Raw genomic sequence first — 19,523 nt, 5'->3', positions numbered from 1 at the left:
AAACTTGATTGTGTTTCAGGTAACCAAAGAAGATGAAACCTGTAGCTGCTAAAGTAGTTCGTCGCAGTAAGCGCCAGGCAGGAGTTGAAGTGAGTCCTGTATTATCCTTGAGGAAGAAGAAAAACAAGAAGGCTCATGTAAGTGAAGGAGATAATAGTGCAGAGGAACCATATCAGAGTGTTGAGATGATGCAAAATGTAATTGAAGAAGATAAGAACGCATAGGAACCAGATGTTGGAGAAAGAGATGAGACTAAAGCAAAAGAAGACTCACCCCGTGTACAAGAATCCAACACCTCTGAAACACAAAACACAACAATCAGATAACCAAAAGAGGAAGTCAAGAGGTCCAACGAGAATGCGCAAAGTGGCAAAGCATGATGACGATAAGGTGGATTTGGAATTTAATGCTATGGGTGAGCATGTTGGCAGTGGATCAGTGACACTCTCCTCTTTCCTTGGTCCTCTTGTGAGAGAGCATGTGCCAGTACTGCTAGATGACTGGAGACATCTCGATGAAAGGAAAAAAGACGTAATGTGGGAAGAAATTCAGGTAAGCTTGACTACGTGTATATCTATTAATAATCTGTAAATATTTTTAATGTTTTTAATTTGACAGGTGAGGTTCAATTTGAAAGAAGATTGGCAAAAAGATGCACTCTTAAGGCAAATGGGTGGTTTGTGGAGGGCTTCTAAATCTACGCTGGCTAGAAAAGTTTGAACTACTAAAAGCAAGGTTAAATTACAGGAACTAAAGCCTAGCAACATCCAATGTGCATCAGCTTGGAACAGTTGGGTGAATAGCAGGAATAGCACAGCTTCTAAGGTTATTTTAAAACTTCCCATTGATTATTTAACTTTTTTTTATGTATATTACTTATGGGCATATCTTTGTGTCAATAGGAAAAAAGTGAAAAATTCAGACGTATGAGGAAGGGTCAAATTTTCTCACACCACCAGCCGCAAAGGAATGTCTCGCTTAGCTAATGACATGGTATGTGTGCCTCTGTATTGAATTGGTTGGTTGTATGACTAATTGAGGTATTTTTGATAAAATCTACATCAACTTGTAGAAAAAAAAAGAGTTCTGATCCTAGGAAAGTTACTAGAAGTAAGGTGTGGCTAGCAGGACATACACATTCTGATGGAAGACCTGTGAGGGAAAAATTTGCAGAAACTATTGTAAGAATTTTCTAAAATCATAATGTTTGTTCTTTAAGTTATTTGAAAGTAGTTTCTATATGTTGTGTATCAATTTTGAATTCAGGAAAAGATCAAGACAATTGATAGTGAAATGGACTCCACAACCACGGATAATGTTAGAGACGATGTTGTGAGTCAGGTAATTGGAAAAGACAAACCAGGAAGACTTAGGGGCATGGGCAGAGGCGCTACTGTTACCAAGATGGCATTCTTACAGACTAGAGACTCCCATGTCCAGAAGCTTGATGCTACTCAAGCAGAATTACTTACCAAGATTGCGGATTTGGAGAATGTGGTTAGTAACTTAGCTGGTAAAAAGGTAACTATTTTAAACTGGTTCTGTCATGATGTGAAATTTTAAGGTGTAATTTCGAATTAGATACCAACTTATATGCATGTTTTGGTTATCATGTCCTTGCAGAGTCATGATCGGGTTTCACAGTCTGACTTAAGCGATGCTACCAAAGGAGGAATTAGATGCCAGCTATTGGATTGGTGTTCGACTAATGATGTGGTTGTTGGTGAAGGAGAATACTGTTCAAATGAACCTACATATAAGATTGGTCGCATTCCATTGGGTCCTAATGCAGCAGCTGTAATTGTGAAGTCTGCATCAATCCCAGAAGCATATATCTTGAGACATACTCCAACCATTGTCTCACTTAATCAAGCTGTAGGAGGTGAAATTGCATGGCCCACTGACAAGATAATATTGGACGATTTCCTATCCCAACCTCCTAACACTGCTAGTGAAGAGGTAAATTACGACTGCTGTGTTTCTCTCTAGAATAATGTGAATTAGATTACTAATATTTGATTGTATATTTTTTGCGACTTGTTAGCAACCGGATGCATCACTAGGAAGAGTTCACATCTTTGATTATTGGAATGGAAATGGTGATTTGATTGCTGAGGGTCTGTTGTTGTCAACTGATCCTAAACATTTGGTGAACGATATTGCACTAGGACCAAATGATATAGTTGTTAAGGTCCAGCTAGTGGTAAACTCTGATGCTTATTTATGGAGACCAATGCCTGAATACTCAATCATGGGTGATGCACTAAATGAGACCATAGCATGGCCTATTGATAAGATAAACCTAATCGAAACACTTCCAAGAGATGAATCAACCAGGAAATCAAGTCAGGTAAGTTTTTGCAACTAGTTTTTTGAATGTTTGATTGGTTGAAAATTTGATTGCAATTGTTGTTCTGATGATGTGTTATAATTTTTGCTTATAGAGTGCTAGTCCCAGTACTGGTAGTAGCAGCAAATGTGCTAAACATAAGTGTATTTTGTTGGATATTGATAACTCTAGACAGAGAGTTGCAACCGGTCGTTTATCTTTAACTGATCCAGCAGAGAAGGTTCATTTCGTCCTTTTAGGTCCCAATGCTAGCAAGGTATGGGTAGAGGTTTCAAAGGTTGATGGTGCTAGAGTATGAAAAGCAAATTCTGAAGTTGAATTCATAGCTGATGTTGTAGGAACCACTGTGGCTTGGCCTAATGACAATATTATATTCATTTGAGGCTGACTTTGAATGAACTTGTATCTTTAGAATGTTTGTGGCTTGTATGAACTTGTATCTTTAGAATGTTTGTGGCTTTGTGGCTTTCAATCTTATTGGATATTTTAAATTTTTTTTAAACAAATCACAATTTTTACCCAAAAAAAAAAAGAATAAAAAAAAAAATTTTAAAATTAAAACAATTACATTTATATAAATGCTATAGTAATATTTAAAACAACATTTTAAAAACGCTGTTATAGAATATTTTATTGCAGATGGACAAACGCTATTATAGCCGCAAATACGATAGCAGAATAAAAAAACGCTATATAAAGTGTCTGACTTATAATGATGGGCGCAGATATAACGTTTGTTAAAACGCTATAGTATTGATAGATAGCGTTATTCCGATGCTATTAAAACTCAAAATTCTTGTAGTGATTCTTTGGTTGGGTCTAGAAAATCCATTGTTACAGCAAAGATACATTGTTTTTATTCATCAAATTCACCTCACAAGGTTGAAAACAAAACATTTAATGGGAAGACTTTATGAGATTGATCACTTCATGTAAAGAAGAATTTAGAAGGCATGAACGGAGAGAGCTCCATCAACACATATGGTTTGGCCTGTAACGTAAGAAGCTGCAGGAAGACACAGAAACGCAGTCATTGCAGCCACTTCTTCTGGCTCTCCAGCACGCCGCATCGGTATATTGGGCGCAATGCTCTTTGCAAACTCTTCTCCTTGTATAAACTAAACAAAAGAGAAACTAATTAATTTTTATGATCAGATAACATTTTGTATAAAAGAGTGTATTTAAAGAGTTTACAGTTTTAGCTGGAGGAGTTGCAATGACTCCAGGAGCAACAGAGTTAGCCCTAATGTTGTCTCCAGCCCATTCGCACGCTAAGTTCCTCGCCAACTGGCAGATAGCTCCTTTGGTTGCACCATAGATGGATCCAACGCTACATGAGACAACTCCAGCAGCAGAGGAAATGAAGACGATGCTTCCAGATCCAGAGGATTTGAGTAGAGGATGAGCAAGCTGACACAAATGGTATGCAGACTCCAAATTTGGTGAGATTTGATATGAGAAATCCTCAGCTGTAGATTCTGTGGTTGGCTTTGTCACACATGTCCCTACATTGTTTATCTATATATACCAAATATTTAGTATATTTATCCTAATTTTGGTGGTGAAACAGAGAAGAGAAGACATACGAGGATGTTGAGTTTGCCTTCAAACAGAGAGGAGACATTTTGCATCAGTTTCTCTCTATCGGTATGGGATGATATATCATAGACTGATCCTGTGACTTTGAAGCCCTTCGTTTCCCATTCTTTTAAGCATTGGTTAAGCTGAGACTCGTCTCTGGCACACGTATGTATCGTTGCCCCAAGGCCTGCAAGTTCCTCTAATATAGCATGCCTAGAGATTCATCAATGTGTAAGCAAAATAAGGGTTTATGTTGCTTGTAACTAGTGATGTTAATATGGGTCTTAAGCCCACGAGTGTAAACGGGCCTAGCTTATTTTTTTAGACCCGAACCCACTTAAAAAACACAAAATCATAAATGGACTTAAAAGGGCAGACCCATTAAGACCCGAATACTAACGTGTTTGAGCAAAATATTATCAGGTAGCCCGTTTACTTCCAGCTCCTGTTACGCCACCGTCGCGCCACTGTCAGATTCAGAAGAAGAGAGTCGTGTCTTCTTCTTCCAGCTCCTCTTTCGCTTGCTCTTGGATCTCGGTTTGGCCGGTGTTCAAATGGGTTCACATGGGTTCCCCTGAAGAATTTGCTACAGATCTCAAATCTCTCAATCCTATGTAAGAATAGGATTGAGCTGTCGTCAATTTAGTCGCCGCCTCTGTTGCGATTAGCAAGGTAGGTTTTTTCTTTGGGTATTGATGATGAGAATAGGACGTGGTTTTACACTCAAGCTTTCTCATCAGATTTGGATTTGATTAGGGCTAACATTGGATTAGGACAAGGCCATTAAGAGGTTCATTGTGAGGAACATTGTGGAGCAGGCTGCTATCAGAGATGTTCAGGAAGCCAGTGTCTACGATGGTATCCTAATCCTTTTCATTCATTCCTCTCTTTTTGTTTTTTTCAATCTACATTACATTTCCTTATAAAGTTTTGATTTTTTGGATTGTCCTGAGATTTGTAACTCTTGATTGAATATGTCTTATAGGATACATATACCTTACCTAAGCCGTATGCAAAGACTCAGTACTGTGTCTCTTGTGCTATCCACTCTCATGTTGTGAGAGTTCGATCCCGCACCAACCGTAGGGTCCGTACTCCTCCACCCCGTTTTGTCAGACGCAAGGTAATCCTCTCTCTCTCTCTCTCTTTCCTCAACTCAATGATCCTTGATAGTTTTAAGCTTCATTTCTCAATTTTTGGTTAAAAGCTTACTTCATTTGTGTTAGGATCAGAAATGTGTAACTTGTCTCCGAATACGAAGATAGTTTGAAGTAAATCTAGTTACTAAAGACTTGTATTGTACAACGTGTAGTTTTGAATTTTGCATTATCAAATTCAAAACGGGTCTAAACGGGTCAAATAAATGGGCAGGGTTCTAAACGGATACAGGATCTAAACGGGCAGGATATAAACGGGTCCAAAACGGGCAGGGCTTAAATGGGCAGAGTCTAAATGGGCAGAGTAGTCCCATTTTAACATCACTACTTGTAACGCAAGAAAATATAACTTGGAAAATGATGGTAGAAGACAATCCCAATGCCTTTGGTTCCGCCAGTGACTAGAGAGGTCATGCCTTGAAGACTCCATCTGCTGCTCTGTTCTTCTCTAGCCATTGTTGTGTGATGATTTATGTTCTTGTTTGATGAGAATTGATAATGAAAGTAATGGCTATATATAACGAATAAACTGATACGAGGTAATGAGAATGTTCAAAGTAATTATGCAAAGCTAACGTATCTACTGACGTTGTGACTGGTTTGTGGTAGGGAAACAAATTAAAGATCAAATCCATAAGACAAGACTGGATTAGGTTTGGTTTTAAATATTTAATTGGGAAAGTGATGATTACGTAACTAGTGATGCCTCTTCCAATAATTTACTAAAGATGGTTTGGTAGTGATTAGGACAGTTTATAAAGCCAACAATATAAATTATTGGGCTTTCTTCGGCCCATTTATAATTATCTCTCAATCTCAAGAAGACATGAACCGTTGGATGTAAAAAAAAAAACTAAAACTGAGTTATGTGTTCAGCCAGTATCTGAAGAGATAGGATCTCGGAGTGGACGAACCATGTCTGCGACAACACCATCTCTATCTTTTTCAAATTTCAGACCAAGATTTCAAAATCCAGTTAAAACCCTCCATTTATCTCCACTCTCTTGGTCTGTTTCAAGAAGAAAGATCTTGTCTTCTAGGAATCTTCGTCTTCAACAGGAAAAAAAAACCCAACTATGGAGTCTCTCTGCAACTCCAGAAAAAATATCTCAAGAGATCGTTTCTTCTGATTCTTCTTCTGGAGCAATTGTGCCAAGTGGTGACCAAGATGGTGTTGCTTTGATTATACAAGTGCTTCTCATTGTTGCTTTTCTTGCTCTCACTGTTCTCACCATTGGTGTAAGTTTTATCCACACAAACCAAATCTTATCCATAACTTATCAAATCAAAATTAGGACCCGGTTTGCGAGTTTTTAAACTGGTTTTGAGATCATGTGAATGAATTTTTACAGGTTGTGTACATTGGAGTGACTGAGTTTCTTGGGAAGAGGGAGAGAGAGAAGTTTGAGAAGGACGAAGCAGCAAAGAGGTCTAAGAAAGGTGGGAAGAAGAAGGCAATGAGAGCCAGAGCCAGAGCTGGACCAAGAGGTTTTGGTCAGAAGATTGAAGATGATGACTTTGACATTGATCTTGAATGATTTTGTTCCATTGTTAGTAGAGAGAGACAAGATTGATTTTGTTTGTAAGGTTGATCTGTAATTGTCGGAGCTATGTTCTGTTTCTTGTGTACCAAGGAGCTTGGTCGATATAAACAACAAGATTGCAAAGTTACAGAAATGAAAAAGTTCATCGTGAAATAGGAAACAAGAGTTTGATGAAACAAATTACATAGATGGAGAAAATAAGAAACACTAAAAAATGGGATTGTCCTAAAAGCATGAACACATTCTCACTTCTACACATTTTGGCAATGAAACAGCCATTCTCTTGTGTGAAGGAAACCCTAAAATCCTCAACATTTATCAACCCATCTTTACACCATTTCTCTGCATTTAATCTCTCTCACTCATCAGCCTAAAGTGGGATGTTTGGTTCTATGTATCGAAAACCGTAAGCAACTACACAATTTTACAGATTTTGCAGAGAAAACAAAGCTCTCCTTCACAATTTCCCCGCAGATTATTTCCGGTTTAGATCTTACCTAATTCTCAAAACGCTATGGCAGAGCCATCCACCCTAGTTAAGCTGTACAACACTTGCGGCCTTACGCCATCTGAGGCTGGGTTAGGGACTGCAAAGCCATTCTCCTCTCTGCATATAAGAAAACAAAAACACAGACATTGAAATACTTACAGACACCTCTTCAACCAATTAAGGCGAGACAAATAAAAGCAGCAGAAACAATTTGGGAGTTCGTAGTAGATAAAGGTTGAAACTTTAGACACAAAGAACATACTATACATACCTCCAGCAGCAACGAGTTTTTCAACACGAGCAACGATATGCTTTCCATAAGTGTATTTCTTTAAAGCATTAAGATGCACTTTAATACGAGTAAGTATCAGCTCACGCTGTTGGTCATCACATGTCTCTAAAACTTTTTGCACTACATAGTTGGCAAACTGATCCTTCATCATCGCCTATATATAAAAGATGAAGAAGCTTATGAGCTAAAAGTTTCTTTATTTACCCCAACCATCATCTGAAAGAATGTGTTTGACAAACCTGAAGAGGCTCGTTTTCGTCAGTTGTGCCCAGCATTTCATTCACCAGCAATTCCCGTTCTTCTGGACCTCCAAAAGTCAAACATTTCTCAACAACGTTTGATGCAAACTTCTGCTGGCTCATCTGAACAATCTTCCCCGCTAATTCCTTGATTATTGCAGTGCGCTCATCAGGCTTTCCATGCTCCAATACATGCTGTCAACAAACGTGTTTTAGTTTTGAGCAAACTGTATAAAATAACCAGTTGCAGTATAACTCTTATTTTTTACAAACCTGAATAACATAGTTTCCATACTGATCTTGGGCCAGCATACTAACAGTGGCCATGATTTCGTCCATAACCTTACTCTGTGTATCAGGCTCATGGCAGTGTTCCAATACCCTCTGCAGCATAAGACGAGAAGAGTTATACTTAGAGCATAAGATCAAGAAATGAATAATCTTTCTTTATTACTAAGAGCAAGAACCTGAATAACACGACACCCGTATGGGTGAGTGGAGAGGGTCACAACATTGCCAAAGAAAGTGGAAATAATAAATTCAATGTTTTCTTCAGGCACACATTCAATGCACTTTTGAACCACATGGTTCCCATTCTGATCGCGTACGCATCGCATCACATGTCCATCAAGTTCTTTTACCATTTTAATTTTCTGGTCCAGATCAACTACCTCAATTGCCTAAAAAGGTAAACACAGAAATGAAAATAAAACTCTTAACAGTTCTTGAGGATCGAATATAGACTTATAGAGAACAGCAAAACAGGTGACAACTAGACTTTACCTTCTGGATAACACGACAACCATACATCTGTAAGCTAAGAGGCAAAACATTGTCAAAGAGTTTATCTGCCAATTCTCTCCTCTGAGGCGGGAGTCCATGCTCAAAGAACTGTAGGAAATAAGCAAAGTCAGGAATCACTAATGTTACAATATCTTAACCCAAAGTAAAACAAAAGAGGAAGACTAAATAAATCTACCTTCTGAATCACATAGTTGCCAAAAACGTCAGTCATCAGGGCAAGAGCTTGTGGCATGATCTCCTCATAAACCATGGTTTTCTCATCAGTTGTTGCTGTCTCAAGTTTCTGCTGAATAAACCGGCTTCCATATTGATCCGAACTGGTCAAGAAAACTCCAAGTACGTGTTAGCTTGGGACAAATTGTACATAAGAGAAAAAGGTAGAGAACTTTCCAAGTAATACCTGAACTCTACAACATGGCTAGCTATTTCAGAAAGTTCGAACCCTCTTGTTTTGTTACTTTTGAACTCTTCAAGCATTGAAGATCCAAAACCTTCATCCAAACAAGTATCCATGTGCCAAGAACCCACTACCCCACCGGCATAGTTTCTTGTTGCAGACGGGTATCGCATATTAACTTCACCTCGTCTCATCGGGCTACAAGGTGATACAAGAGAATTTGGCAGAAGATGATGAGCCAATGGGCTGCCAGGATATGACATATTAGACGCAAATGTTGGACTCCCATAATCGCTATGGCTGTTAGGGCTACCGGATTTGTAAGGGACACCATACTGTGATTTCTGAGCTCCGAGATAAGCCCTCTGGAGTTCAAGCATATTCATGTATGAATTACCCATAAAGTTCCTGTCCATTGACGGATCATTCAGAAGATCAAGAGAATCAGCATACTGATGATACATTGGGTCTGCCATATGTGACTGCAGACCAGCACCTCCTCCCATCATTCGATTACTGAACCTGCCAAGATTACGTGATTCAGAGAGGTTTTGGCCAGAAGATACATAACCTCCGCCATGAAGTCTGGAATCCATTCCAGAAAATCCCATAGCAGATGCTGCAGAAACATTTTCATACATTGGAGAATAGTTATTAGTTCCAAGTTGGCTAGCCATCATAGAAGCTACAGCTGGATTTAGTGCATAATTTTTCAAACAATAGTTTGCGCTATCAAGATGCTGGTAAGGAGTAGCAAGTCCACCCAGTCCACCTCCATCATTATAGGCAGACCCCTGTGACCCTCGCAATTGTGGATTCTTCCAAGAACCAGTACCGTTGTGGGCTTGGTCAGATTTGTTTGGAAAAACGTGTTGATTGACATCATTGTGCCCACCTTGCAGTCCAAACATATAGTTCCTGACCTTTTCGACATCTTGCTCAGCCTGATCCCGTTCATCTAACCCGCCACCGCCTGACAGGTTCATGCCAGATAAAGCATTGACAAGATCAGAAGACTCGTTGAGACCAGTTGTGACACCGTTGAACGGGCTATGGTTACTTGTGTTCCTCTTATCATTTGAACTCACTCTCCCACTCCCAATGGGAGTAAGGCAGGGACTAGGCACCCTAGCAATGGCCTGTGGATCTGGAGTTCCATTTCTGGACAAAGAAGAGCCCAGTACAGCTGCGTAGCTGTATGGAGATGGTGCACCAATGCCGCCTTGTGATGCAGATGGAGACAGATTATTCTTAGAGTCAGCATTTTCATCAAAGGCATTACGACTTGCAGGACGGGACGGCTGCTTTGCGGGAGGATTTCCATGCCCCATATCAGCCTGCACAAAAGCAATCCACCAATTTTACATAAGCAAAAATATCTGCATAGAGAAATATACACATACAGAGAGAATTATCTGAGAGAGAACACATTAACAAAGTATCAAAGCATAATGAACAGTAGACAACCAAAAGAAGCTAACAAGAAGAGATGTTGTCCTAAGAAGAGGTATAACCAACCTGAAACATATCAGCAAAGCTCTTCTGCTTGCCTCCAAGCCCCAAACCCGGCAAACCAATCAATCCGTTAGCATCCCACTCAGAAGAAGAAGCACTAGTTTTCTCAGGCTCGAAGTCACGCTGCTTCATCTGATCAAAACCAGGTGGCTTAGAGAACAAAGATTGACTATCATTAACTTTTCTCCTATCCCCAACACCACCTATCACGTTGCTACTCCCTTTAAGCCTCTGAGCAACCCTCAAATCCTCCCTAGACATCAAAGGCGGTGGCAACCTCGGATTCAACTTCATATTAGCATAGTAATAAGACAAGTAAGCCGGATCTTTCCTAAGCTCCTCATCATCACAACCAAACCCATTACCCTTATTCCCTCCACCAAACTCCAAAAAAGGAGCCCCACCTCCGCCGCCGCCGCTAAAAAGCCCTCCAGCAGCACTAACAGAACCATCTACAGTCGGTGGAGCAGAGCCACTTCTATACAAGTTAAGGTCTCGCTCAAGCTCATCAGCTTCTTCTTGGCGTCGCTGCTGCTCACCGAGCAATACACCAATCTCTTGCTCATAATCATCCCCAAAAGATGAATCTTCGTTACCTCTATGCATCGGTCTTCTTCCCAGTTCCGGTATCATTATCACCTAAACAACAAAAACCCCCAAAACCAATTTATCAGATTATACTCATATACGCTGAACTCTTAAAAGAAAAATCATAAAGATCAAACCTTTATACCTTCACAGTATATACAATCCCCAAAAGTACTCTGTTTAGAGCTAAACCAAAGATCAAAACTTTATCAAGCAATACTCAAATCCGTTCCTCAGATTGTATCGATGATTTGATATTTCAAGTTACAGCTTGTTCTAAAGTAAAGAACCCTAACAAAGACTTAAGATTGAAAGATAGAAAAATGGGTTTTAGTTTTATAGTGATGTCAGGAAAAAAGAAAACCCTATACTGAGCCTATCGATAGAAGGATTGAAGAAGATCGAGAGAGAAAGAGACTGAGAGAGATAGATATAGAAGGAACTTTGAGATTAATAATTGTTGTATTGTATTCTTTTGCATAAGGAAACCCTAACATATCGGAGTCCCTTTAAATACAGACACACACACACATTCTTGTTAAACGACAACACTTAAGGCAGTGTAAGAAAAAGATACTTTCATTGGTCTCTTTCTCCCTTGAGACCCTCTCTCCGCTTAAGAGTCTTCATGCCACTTTGTCTTGTTCTATTAGCTGTGAAGTCCCCCAAGGTTTTAAAATTTGTTCATCTTCTCTACATCTGCAGAGATAGAGAATCTCAAAGTGGACGAACAACACCATCTCTCTCTCTTTGAAATTTCAGACCAAGAAACCAAAATCCTCCTTAAACCCACCATTTATATCCATTGTCTTCGTCTGTCCCAAGCTAAAAGATCTTGTCTTATACAATTCTTTGTCTTCACCAGGAAAAAAAACAAACTTTAGAGATTCTCTGCAACTCTAGAGGGTATTTTACAAGAGATCGCGTTTCTTCTGATTGTTATTCTTCTGAAGTAATTGTGTCTAGTGGTAGTCAAGATGGTGTTGGTTGGATTATACAAGTGCTTCTCTTTGTTGCTTTTCTTACTCACAGTTCTCACCCTTGGTGTAAATTTTATCCACAAAACCAATCTTATCCAAATCTCTTTGTAACCAAACCTGAAACCCGGTTTGCAAGTTTCTAAAACCGGTATTTGAGACCCTGTGAAATTTTGGCAGGTTGTGTACACTGGAGTGACAAAGTTTCTTGGGAAGACGAAGCAACAAAGAAGAATAAGAGAGGTGGGAGTAAGAAGGCAATGAGAACAGAAGCTGGACCAAGGGGTTTTGGTCAAAAGATCCGAAGACTGAAATGATGACATCGACATTGATCTTTGAAGATCTTTAATGATTTTGTTTGTAAGGTTGCTGTCACATCAATGATAACTTGATCGATATAAACAATAAAGATTGCAAATTCCAAAAACGAAAGAGTTCATCGTGAAATAGGAAACAAGAGTTTGATGAAACAAATTACATAGATGGATAAAAAAAGAAACTCTAAAAACTGGGATTGTCCTAAAAGCATGAACATAATCTCACTTCTACACATTTGGCAATGAAACAGCCATTCTCTTGTGTGAAGGAAACCCTAAAATCCTCACCATTTCTCAACCCATCTTTACAACATTCTCTGCTCACTCATCAGCCTAAAGAGGGATGTTTGGTTCTATGTATAGAAAACCGTAAGCAACTACACAATTTTACAGATTTTGCAGAGAAAACAAAGCTCTCCTACACAATTTCCCCGCAGATTATTTCCGGTTTAGATCTTACCTAATTCTCAAAACGCTATGGCAGAGCCATCCACCCTAGTTAAGCTGTACAGCACTTACGACATCTGAGGCTGGGTTAGAGACTGCAAAGCCATTCTCCTCTCTGCATTATAAGATAACAACCATTTACAGACAACGAATAGCCATAGAAATGCTTATTTTGTCTCTCTTTCTCAAACAATTATAGGAACTCTCTTCAGACATCAAGTATAACAACAGAAATAAAGACAGTTTGGGAGGTTTGTAGCAGAAAAAAGAAGAGGAACAAATGCTTACCTCCAGCAGCAACGAGTTTTTCAATACGTGCAACGACATGCTTTCCATAAGTGTATTTCCTTAAAGCATTAAGATGCACTTTGATGCGAGTAAGTATCAGCTCACGCTGTTGGTCATCGCAAGTCTCCAAAACTTTCTGCACTACATAGTTTGCAAACTGATCTTTCATCATCGCCTGTATATACACAATAAAAAGAAGCGTATGAGCTTAGAGTAGTTTTTTTACTTTCCCCCACAATCATCTGAAATATGTGTTGGACAAACCTGAAGAGGCTCATTTTCATCAGTTGTGCCCAGCATCTCATTCACTAGCAATTCCCGTTCCTCAGGACCTCCAAAAGTCAAACATTTCTCAACAACATTCGACGCAAACTTCTGCTGGCTCATCTGAACAATCTTCCCCGCTAATTCTTTGATTATCACAGTGCGCTCATCAGGCTTTCCGTGCTCCAATACATGCTGTCCGCAAAACGTGTATCAGTTCTGAGCAACCAATAAAAAATCAAGAGTTGCAGTAAAACTCATGTCTTTTACAAACCTGAACAACATAGTTTCCATACTGATCTTGGGCCAGCATACTAACAGTAGACAGGATCTCTTCCATAACCTTACTCTGTGTATCCGGGTCATGGCAGTGCTCCAATACCCTCTGCAACAGAAGATAAAAAAAAACGTTTTACACAGAAGCATAAGATCAAGAAAAGGTTACACATTTCTTATTACTAAAAGCAAGAACCTGGATAACGCGACACCCATATGGGTGGGTAGAGAGGGTCACAACATGGCCAAAGAAAGTCGAAATAATGAATTCGATGTTTTCTTCAGGCACACATTCAATGCACTTTTGAACCACATGGTTACCATTCTGGTCGCGTACGCATCGCATCACATGTCCATCAAGTTCTTTCACCATTTTAATTTTCTGGTCCAGATCAACCACCTCAATTGCCTACAAAGGTAAACACAGAAAAATAACGAAACTCTTATCTGTTCTTGAGAATCGAATATAGACTCATAGAGCACAGCAAAACAGGTGAGAACAAGAATTTACCTTCTGGATAACACGACAACCATACATCTGTAAGCTAAGAGGCAAAACATTGTCAAAGAGTTTATCTGCCAATTCTCTCCTCTGTGGCGGGAGTCCATGCTCAAAGAACTGTAGAAAGATAAGCAAAAGTCAGGAATCACTAATACTACAAGACCTTAATCCAAAGTAAAACAAAAGAGGAAGACTAAGTATATATACCTTCTGAATCACATAGTTGCCAAAAACGTCAGTCATCAGGGCAAGAGCTTGTGGCATGATCTCCTCATAAACCATGTTTTTCTCATCAGTTGTTGCTGTCTCAAGCTTCTGCTGAATAAACCGGCTACCATATTGATCCGCACTGATCGCCCAATACACAAAAACCCCCAAATACGCGTTAGATTTGGAACAAATAAAAACAAGCAAAAACAAAACAAAAAAAGACAGTCAAGGATATACCTGAACTCCACAACATGCCCAGCTATTTCAGAAAGTTCAAACCCTCTTGTTTTGTTACTTTTAAACTCTTCAAGCAATGAAGATCCAAAGCCTTCATCCAAACTAGCGTCCATGTGCCAAGAACCCATTACCCCTCCTGAATAGTTTCTTGTTGCAGAGGGATATCGCATATTAATTTCACCTCGTCTCATAGGGCTACAAGGTGACAAAAGAGAATTTGGCATAGCATGATGAGCCAATGGGCTACCAGGATATGACATGTTAGACCCAAATGTTGGACTCCCATAATAGCTATGGCTGTTAGGGCTCCCGGATTTGTAAGGGACACCATACTGTGATTTCTGAGCTCCGAGATAAGCCCTCTGGAGTTCAAGCATATTCATGTATGAATTACCCATAAAGTTTCTGCCCATTGCAGGGTCATTAAGAAGATCAAGCGAATCAACATTCTCAGAGAACCTCCCGTACTGATGATACATTGGATCTGCCATATGTGACTGAAGACCAGTACCTCCTCCCATCATTCTATTACTTACCCTGCCAAGATTACGTGATTCAAAACCTCCCCCATTAAGTCTGGAGTCCATTCCAGAAAATCCCAACGCAGAGTAATTATCATACATTGGGGAAAAGTTATTATTCCCATTCCCAAGTTGGTTAGCCATCATAGAAGCTACAGCAGGATTTAATGCGTAATTGTTCAGACAATAGTCTGGGCTATCAAGATGCTGGTAATGATTAGCTGGTCCACCTCCTCCATTATAGGCAGATCCTTGTGACCCTCTCATTTGTAAATTCCTCAAAGAACCAGTTGCCTTAAGGGGTTGATCAAATTTGTATGGGAACCCGTGTTGATTGACTTCGTTATGCCCACCTTGAAATCCAAACATATAGTTCCTGACCTTTTCAACGTCCTGCTCAGCCTGACCACGATCATCTAACCCACCACTGCCTGACAGGTTCATTCCAGCCTGACCACGATCATCTAACCCACCACTGCCTGATAGGTTCATTCCAGATAACGCATTAACGAGATCAGAAGACTCGTCGAGACCAGATGTAACACCGTTGAACGGGCTTTTGTTACTTGTGTTCCTCTTATCATTTGAACTCGCTCTTCCACTCCCAATAGGAGTGAGACAAGGACTAGGCACCCTAGCAACGGCCTGTGGATCTGGAGTTCCATTTCTAGACAAAGAAGAACCAAGAACAGCTGCATAACTGTATGGAGATGGCGCACCAATGCCTTGTGAAGCAGATGGAGACTGATTATTCGTGGAGTCCGCATTTTCATCAAAAGCATTACGACTAGCAGGACGTGAAGGCTGTTGTGTGACAGGATGCCCCATATCAGGCTGCACAAAAGCAATCCACATAAACAAGAATATTCAGGAGAAATATACACAACACATACAACAATCATTTTGAATGAAACACCATACATCTATAGACATTCAATGACAAGGGAAAAAGGTCAAGCATCATCGATAAAGAGTAAGGTGTCACCAACCTGAAAGATATCAGCAAAACTCTTCTGCTTGCCTCCAAGCCCCAAACCAGGCAAACCAATCAATCCATTAACATCCCACTCAGAAGAGGAAGCACTAGTTTTCTTAGGCTCAAACTCACGCTGCTGTTTCATCTGATCAAAACCAGGTGGGTTAGAGAACAAAGATCGACTGTCATTCACTTTTCTCCTATCCCCAACACCACCTAACACGTTGCTACTCCCTTTAAGCCTCTGAGCAACTCTCAAATCCTCCCTAGACATCAAACGCGGTGGCAACCTCGGATTCAACTTCATATTAGCATAGTAATAAGACAAGTAAGCCGGATCTTTCCTAAACTCATCATCATCACAACCAAACCCATTACCCTTATTGCCTCCACCAAAATCCGAAAAAGGAGCCCCACCTACACCGCCGCCGCTAAAAAGCCCTCCAGCCGCACTAACAGAACCATCTACAGTCGGTGGAGCAGAGCCACTTCTATACAAGTTAAGCTCTCGCTCAATCTCATCAGCTTCTTCTTGCCTTCGCTGCTGCTCACCAAGCAATACACCAATCTCTTTCTCATAATCCTCCCCAAAAGATAAATCCTCGTTACCTCTATGCATCGGTCTTCTCCCCAGTTCTGGTATCATTATCACCTACACAACAAAAACCCCCAAAATCAATATATCATACGCTAAACTCTACAAGAAACCCAAAAAAACATAAAGATCAAATCTTTATACCTCTCAATATATACAATCCCTAAAATTCTCTGTTTTAGAAACTAAAACGCAAAAGATCAAAACTTTATTTAAGCGATACTCAAATCCATTCCAGAGATTGTATCAATGATTTGAGTTTTTCATGTTACTGTTTGTTTTTAAAATAAAAGAACCCTAAACAAAGACTTTTAGATTTTGAGAGAGAGACAAAAAAAATTAGCTCAACTGGGGAAAAAAGTGGGTCTTTATAGTGTTGACGGAATAATACGACGGCGATGCCAAGAACCTTAGGGTTTTTGTGCTTTTTTATGATTTTTAAGTTTTTTAAACTATCGAAATTAATTACGGCGAATTAATAAAATTAGGGTTGGTTTGACTTAGCGATTGGATAAAGGGATGAGAAAAAGCATTAATTAATTAGAAAAAGAAAAATGAAAGTTTTGGAAGGTAACTACGAACCTTTTTTTTCTCGTTGGAACTGTTTTTAAGATCTTTTGAGTTTTGTCTTTTATGTTTCAGTTTGGGTCTTAAGACTTAGAGCAAGTACAGAACACTTATGTTACAGGATTTTTAAGTTCAAAATTAGTAAAAAGTACCTTAATTTGGTGTAACTCTTTTTTTTTTCTCAAGGATATTGCAATTTTGGATGAAAAAAATTTGTGTCATAAGTTTAAAGTTTATGAAAAGTTACTAATTTTGATTTTGGAATGTTCTTGATCAAATATGCGCGGGTAATTTTTTTTCGTCAACAACTTTATGCGCGGGTAATTTTTTTCGTCAACAACTTTATGCGCGGGTTGTTGTAAAATCAGTTACATTAACTAATTTTTAATTTAGTTAATAATTATAAAATTATTTTAAAAAGAAATATTTCCTAGGTCCCTGATTTTTGGGATAATTGAAAAAATACTAATTTTCTAATATCATTTTCAAAAATGCTCCATTTGTAATACTTTATTAGAAATGGCACTAAAAATATGATAAATATCCAAAAGTGTGTATTTAAAGTATGGATTAAAGTAATGAGTGAGAAACAAATTTTTGTCAGAGTTTTAGAAAAAAAAATCCACTTTAATTTTGAAAAAAATTACAGTTAATATTTGTGCATAATTTTTGTCTAAGTTTTAAAAACAAATAAATAAATCCATTTTAATTTTGAAAAAAAAAAATAAAAGGTATTTTAAAATAGTATAAGCATTCATTATATCCTTATTAATATAAAGTTAATTAATATATAAGATATGTGAAATTAAATAAAAATCAATTCAAATTTATTTTAATGGATATATAAAATATATCTAAAATCAACTATTTGTAATTACTCTCTAAAACACAAGATATGCAACAAATATCATTAAAAAGATCTTATGTAACTAATATATTTTGTAATCATAAATAATAATAATATCTATTTATGAAAATAAACTATTTTATGGATTACATTTATTGTTTAAGAAAAATTATTAAAAATTCATTTAGAAAAAAGAAACAAAGAAATTTCAAATTATATTTGTATTTCTAAATATTAATTACCCTAAAATAAGTATTTAAAACTCTAAACTTCAATAATTATAATTGATTGACTGTATTGTATTATTATATATTTATGAAAAATTGAATATTAATAAGTAGCTTTTTAATTTATTTACTATGAACAAATCTTCTATTGCAGAAGGAAATAAGTTATATGTCAGAAAATGTGAGAAAAACATAAAATTTAGTTATGTTTTTATCCAAAATTTTTAGACGATAAAAATTCTCTAATAGTTAATTATTTAAAAGACAACAGTTATGGTACATAAATTTTTTTACGGGTAGGAACGAGAAGAAACAGCACAGGACAGGACAAGACGGGATGGGACGAGATGTATTTACCATTCTAAAATAGTTACGTGTATGTTATATATGTGCAATAGTTTAAACTAAAACCAAATTAAAATATGATATTTGGATTTAACACTATTAAGCATACCGCTACCGCTTAACAAAAATTGCAAAACGATTATTGTAAATCTGTTACCATGCAAAGGATCAACGATGTCTAAACAACGTACTTATCTAAATATGTTTTAACATTTACCATGTAAGTAAACTAAATATACTACTCAATACTATTTAAAATTTTCAAATTATAATAAACACATAAACCAAAACATTTTATGCATTCAAAATATAAATAAATTAATTACAACATGTGTCATCCCGTGTTGTAGCACGTGTATCATCTACTATTAATTGAAAGATCTTTCAAAAATCATGAACTCATATAACTTATTTGGATTAATTATAGAATTATGCATTTTTCCAATGAACTTCCAATGTTATTCATGAACTTGTTTATGGTTGCATTCAAGATAAATTGATGAGATCTAGTGACGATGATGAGATCATGTGAACGAAATGGTGGTGATGATTATGAAATCCGGGTGAAAGAGACGGTTTTGAAGATAATTGGAATTTTTGATTTGATAATTGTTTGTGATTATAGTTCATGTGTTCACAATATAATATCCTCTTAGGTTTAGATATCTTAATCCAAAATGAAATAAATTGATCCATTGAATTCATTAGATCTGAGATGGTGTTGGTGGTGCAACGGTTTTGTATTTTGGAGACAAGGAGTTGGGGTTGTAAATGACTAAGATGATGGTGATGAGCCATGATGGTGAGGAGGCGATGGAAAGGAAAAGAAATAAGGAAAGGAAGAAAAAAATAGAATGCCAAAACTGTTTTTTGCCTTCACAAAAAAATGCCTAAATCCAATATGACCGATAAAAATGTCCAATTTTAATTTTTTTTGGAAACAAATGCCCATTTAGATAAAAACAAAAAA

General features: G+C 37.8%; 4 protein-coding genes and 2 pseudogenes across 5 annotated transcripts; 3 read left to right on the top strand and 3 right to left on the bottom strand.

Moving 5' to 3' along the window:
• Window positions 1-32: 32 nt before the first annotated feature.
• On the top strand, window positions 33-2,732 carry LOC147940975 (uncharacterized; annotated as a pseudogene).
• A 527-nt stretch (window positions 2,733-3,259) lies between these two features.
• On the bottom strand, window positions 3,260-5,544 carry LOC104704402 (tropinone reductase homolog At1g07440). Its single transcript, XM_087457940.1, has 4 exons — window positions 5,466-5,544; window positions 3,937-4,145; window positions 3,545-3,868; window positions 3,260-3,468 (listed from the first exon to the last, which is right to left on the bottom strand). The coding sequence occupies exons 1-4, from the start codon at window positions 5,542-5,544 to the stop codon at window positions 3,295-3,297; spliced, it is 786 nt and encodes a 261-aa protein (XP_087314066.1). The 3' UTR covers window positions 3,260-3,294.
• A 35-nt stretch (window positions 5,545-5,579) lies between these two features.
• On the top strand, window positions 5,580-6,785 carry LOC104700584 (uncharacterized). The gene is made up of 2 exons (XM_010416111.3): window positions 5,580-6,327; window positions 6,441-6,785. The coding sequence occupies exons 1-2, from the start codon at window positions 6,004-6,006 to the stop codon at window positions 6,624-6,626; spliced, it is 510 nt and encodes a 169-aa protein (XP_010414413.1). The 5' UTR covers window positions 5,580-6,003; the 3' UTR covers window positions 6,627-6,785.
• LOC104704401 (pumilio homolog 2) lies at window positions 6,757-11,921 on the bottom strand. Of its 2 annotated transcripts, none has more exons than XM_087457938.1 (10): window positions 11,103-11,921; window positions 10,373-11,008; window positions 8,858-10,191; window positions 8,633-8,774; window positions 8,437-8,544; window positions 8,121-8,333; window positions 7,927-8,037; window positions 7,654-7,848; window positions 7,394-7,568; window positions 6,757-7,239 (listed from the first exon to the last, which is right to left on the bottom strand). In XM_087457938.1, the coding sequence occupies exons 2-10, from the start codon at window positions 11,000-11,002 to the stop codon at window positions 7,193-7,195; spliced, it is 2,955 nt and encodes a 984-aa protein (XP_087314064.1). In that variant the 5' UTR covers window positions 11,003-11,008; window positions 11,103-11,921; the 3' UTR covers window positions 6,757-7,192. The 2 variants fall into 2 exon arrangements, with proteins under 2 accessions (XP_087314064.1, XP_087314065.1); XM_087457939.1 differs by having other exon boundaries at window positions 11,095-11,480.
• LOC104704399 (uncharacterized) lies at window positions 11,586-12,361 on the top strand (annotated as a pseudogene).
• LOC147940974 (pumilio homolog 2-like) lies at window positions 12,333-17,039 on the bottom strand. The gene is made up of 10 exons (XM_087457937.1): window positions 16,712-17,039; window positions 15,986-16,624; window positions 14,476-15,830; window positions 14,236-14,377; window positions 14,038-14,145; window positions 13,723-13,935; window positions 13,525-13,635; window positions 13,251-13,445; window positions 12,987-13,161; window positions 12,333-12,813 (listed from the first exon to the last, which is right to left on the bottom strand). The coding sequence occupies exons 2-10, from the start codon at window positions 16,616-16,618 to the stop codon at window positions 12,767-12,769; spliced, it is 2,979 nt and encodes a 992-aa protein (XP_087314063.1). The 5' UTR covers window positions 16,619-16,624; window positions 16,712-17,039; the 3' UTR covers window positions 12,333-12,766.
• Window positions 17,040-19,523: the final 2,484 nt, after the last annotated feature.

This window comes from Camelina sativa, chromosome 7, assembly GCF_030686135.1.
Source record: "Camelina sativa cultivar CO46 ecotype springtype chromosome 7, ASM3068613v1".
Taxonomy (NCBI): domain Eukaryota; kingdom Viridiplantae; phylum Streptophyta; class Magnoliopsida; order Brassicales; family Brassicaceae; genus Camelina; species Camelina sativa.
The sequence above is the reverse complement of the archived record's forward strand: the minus strand, read 5'-3'. Positions and strand labels throughout refer to the sequence as shown.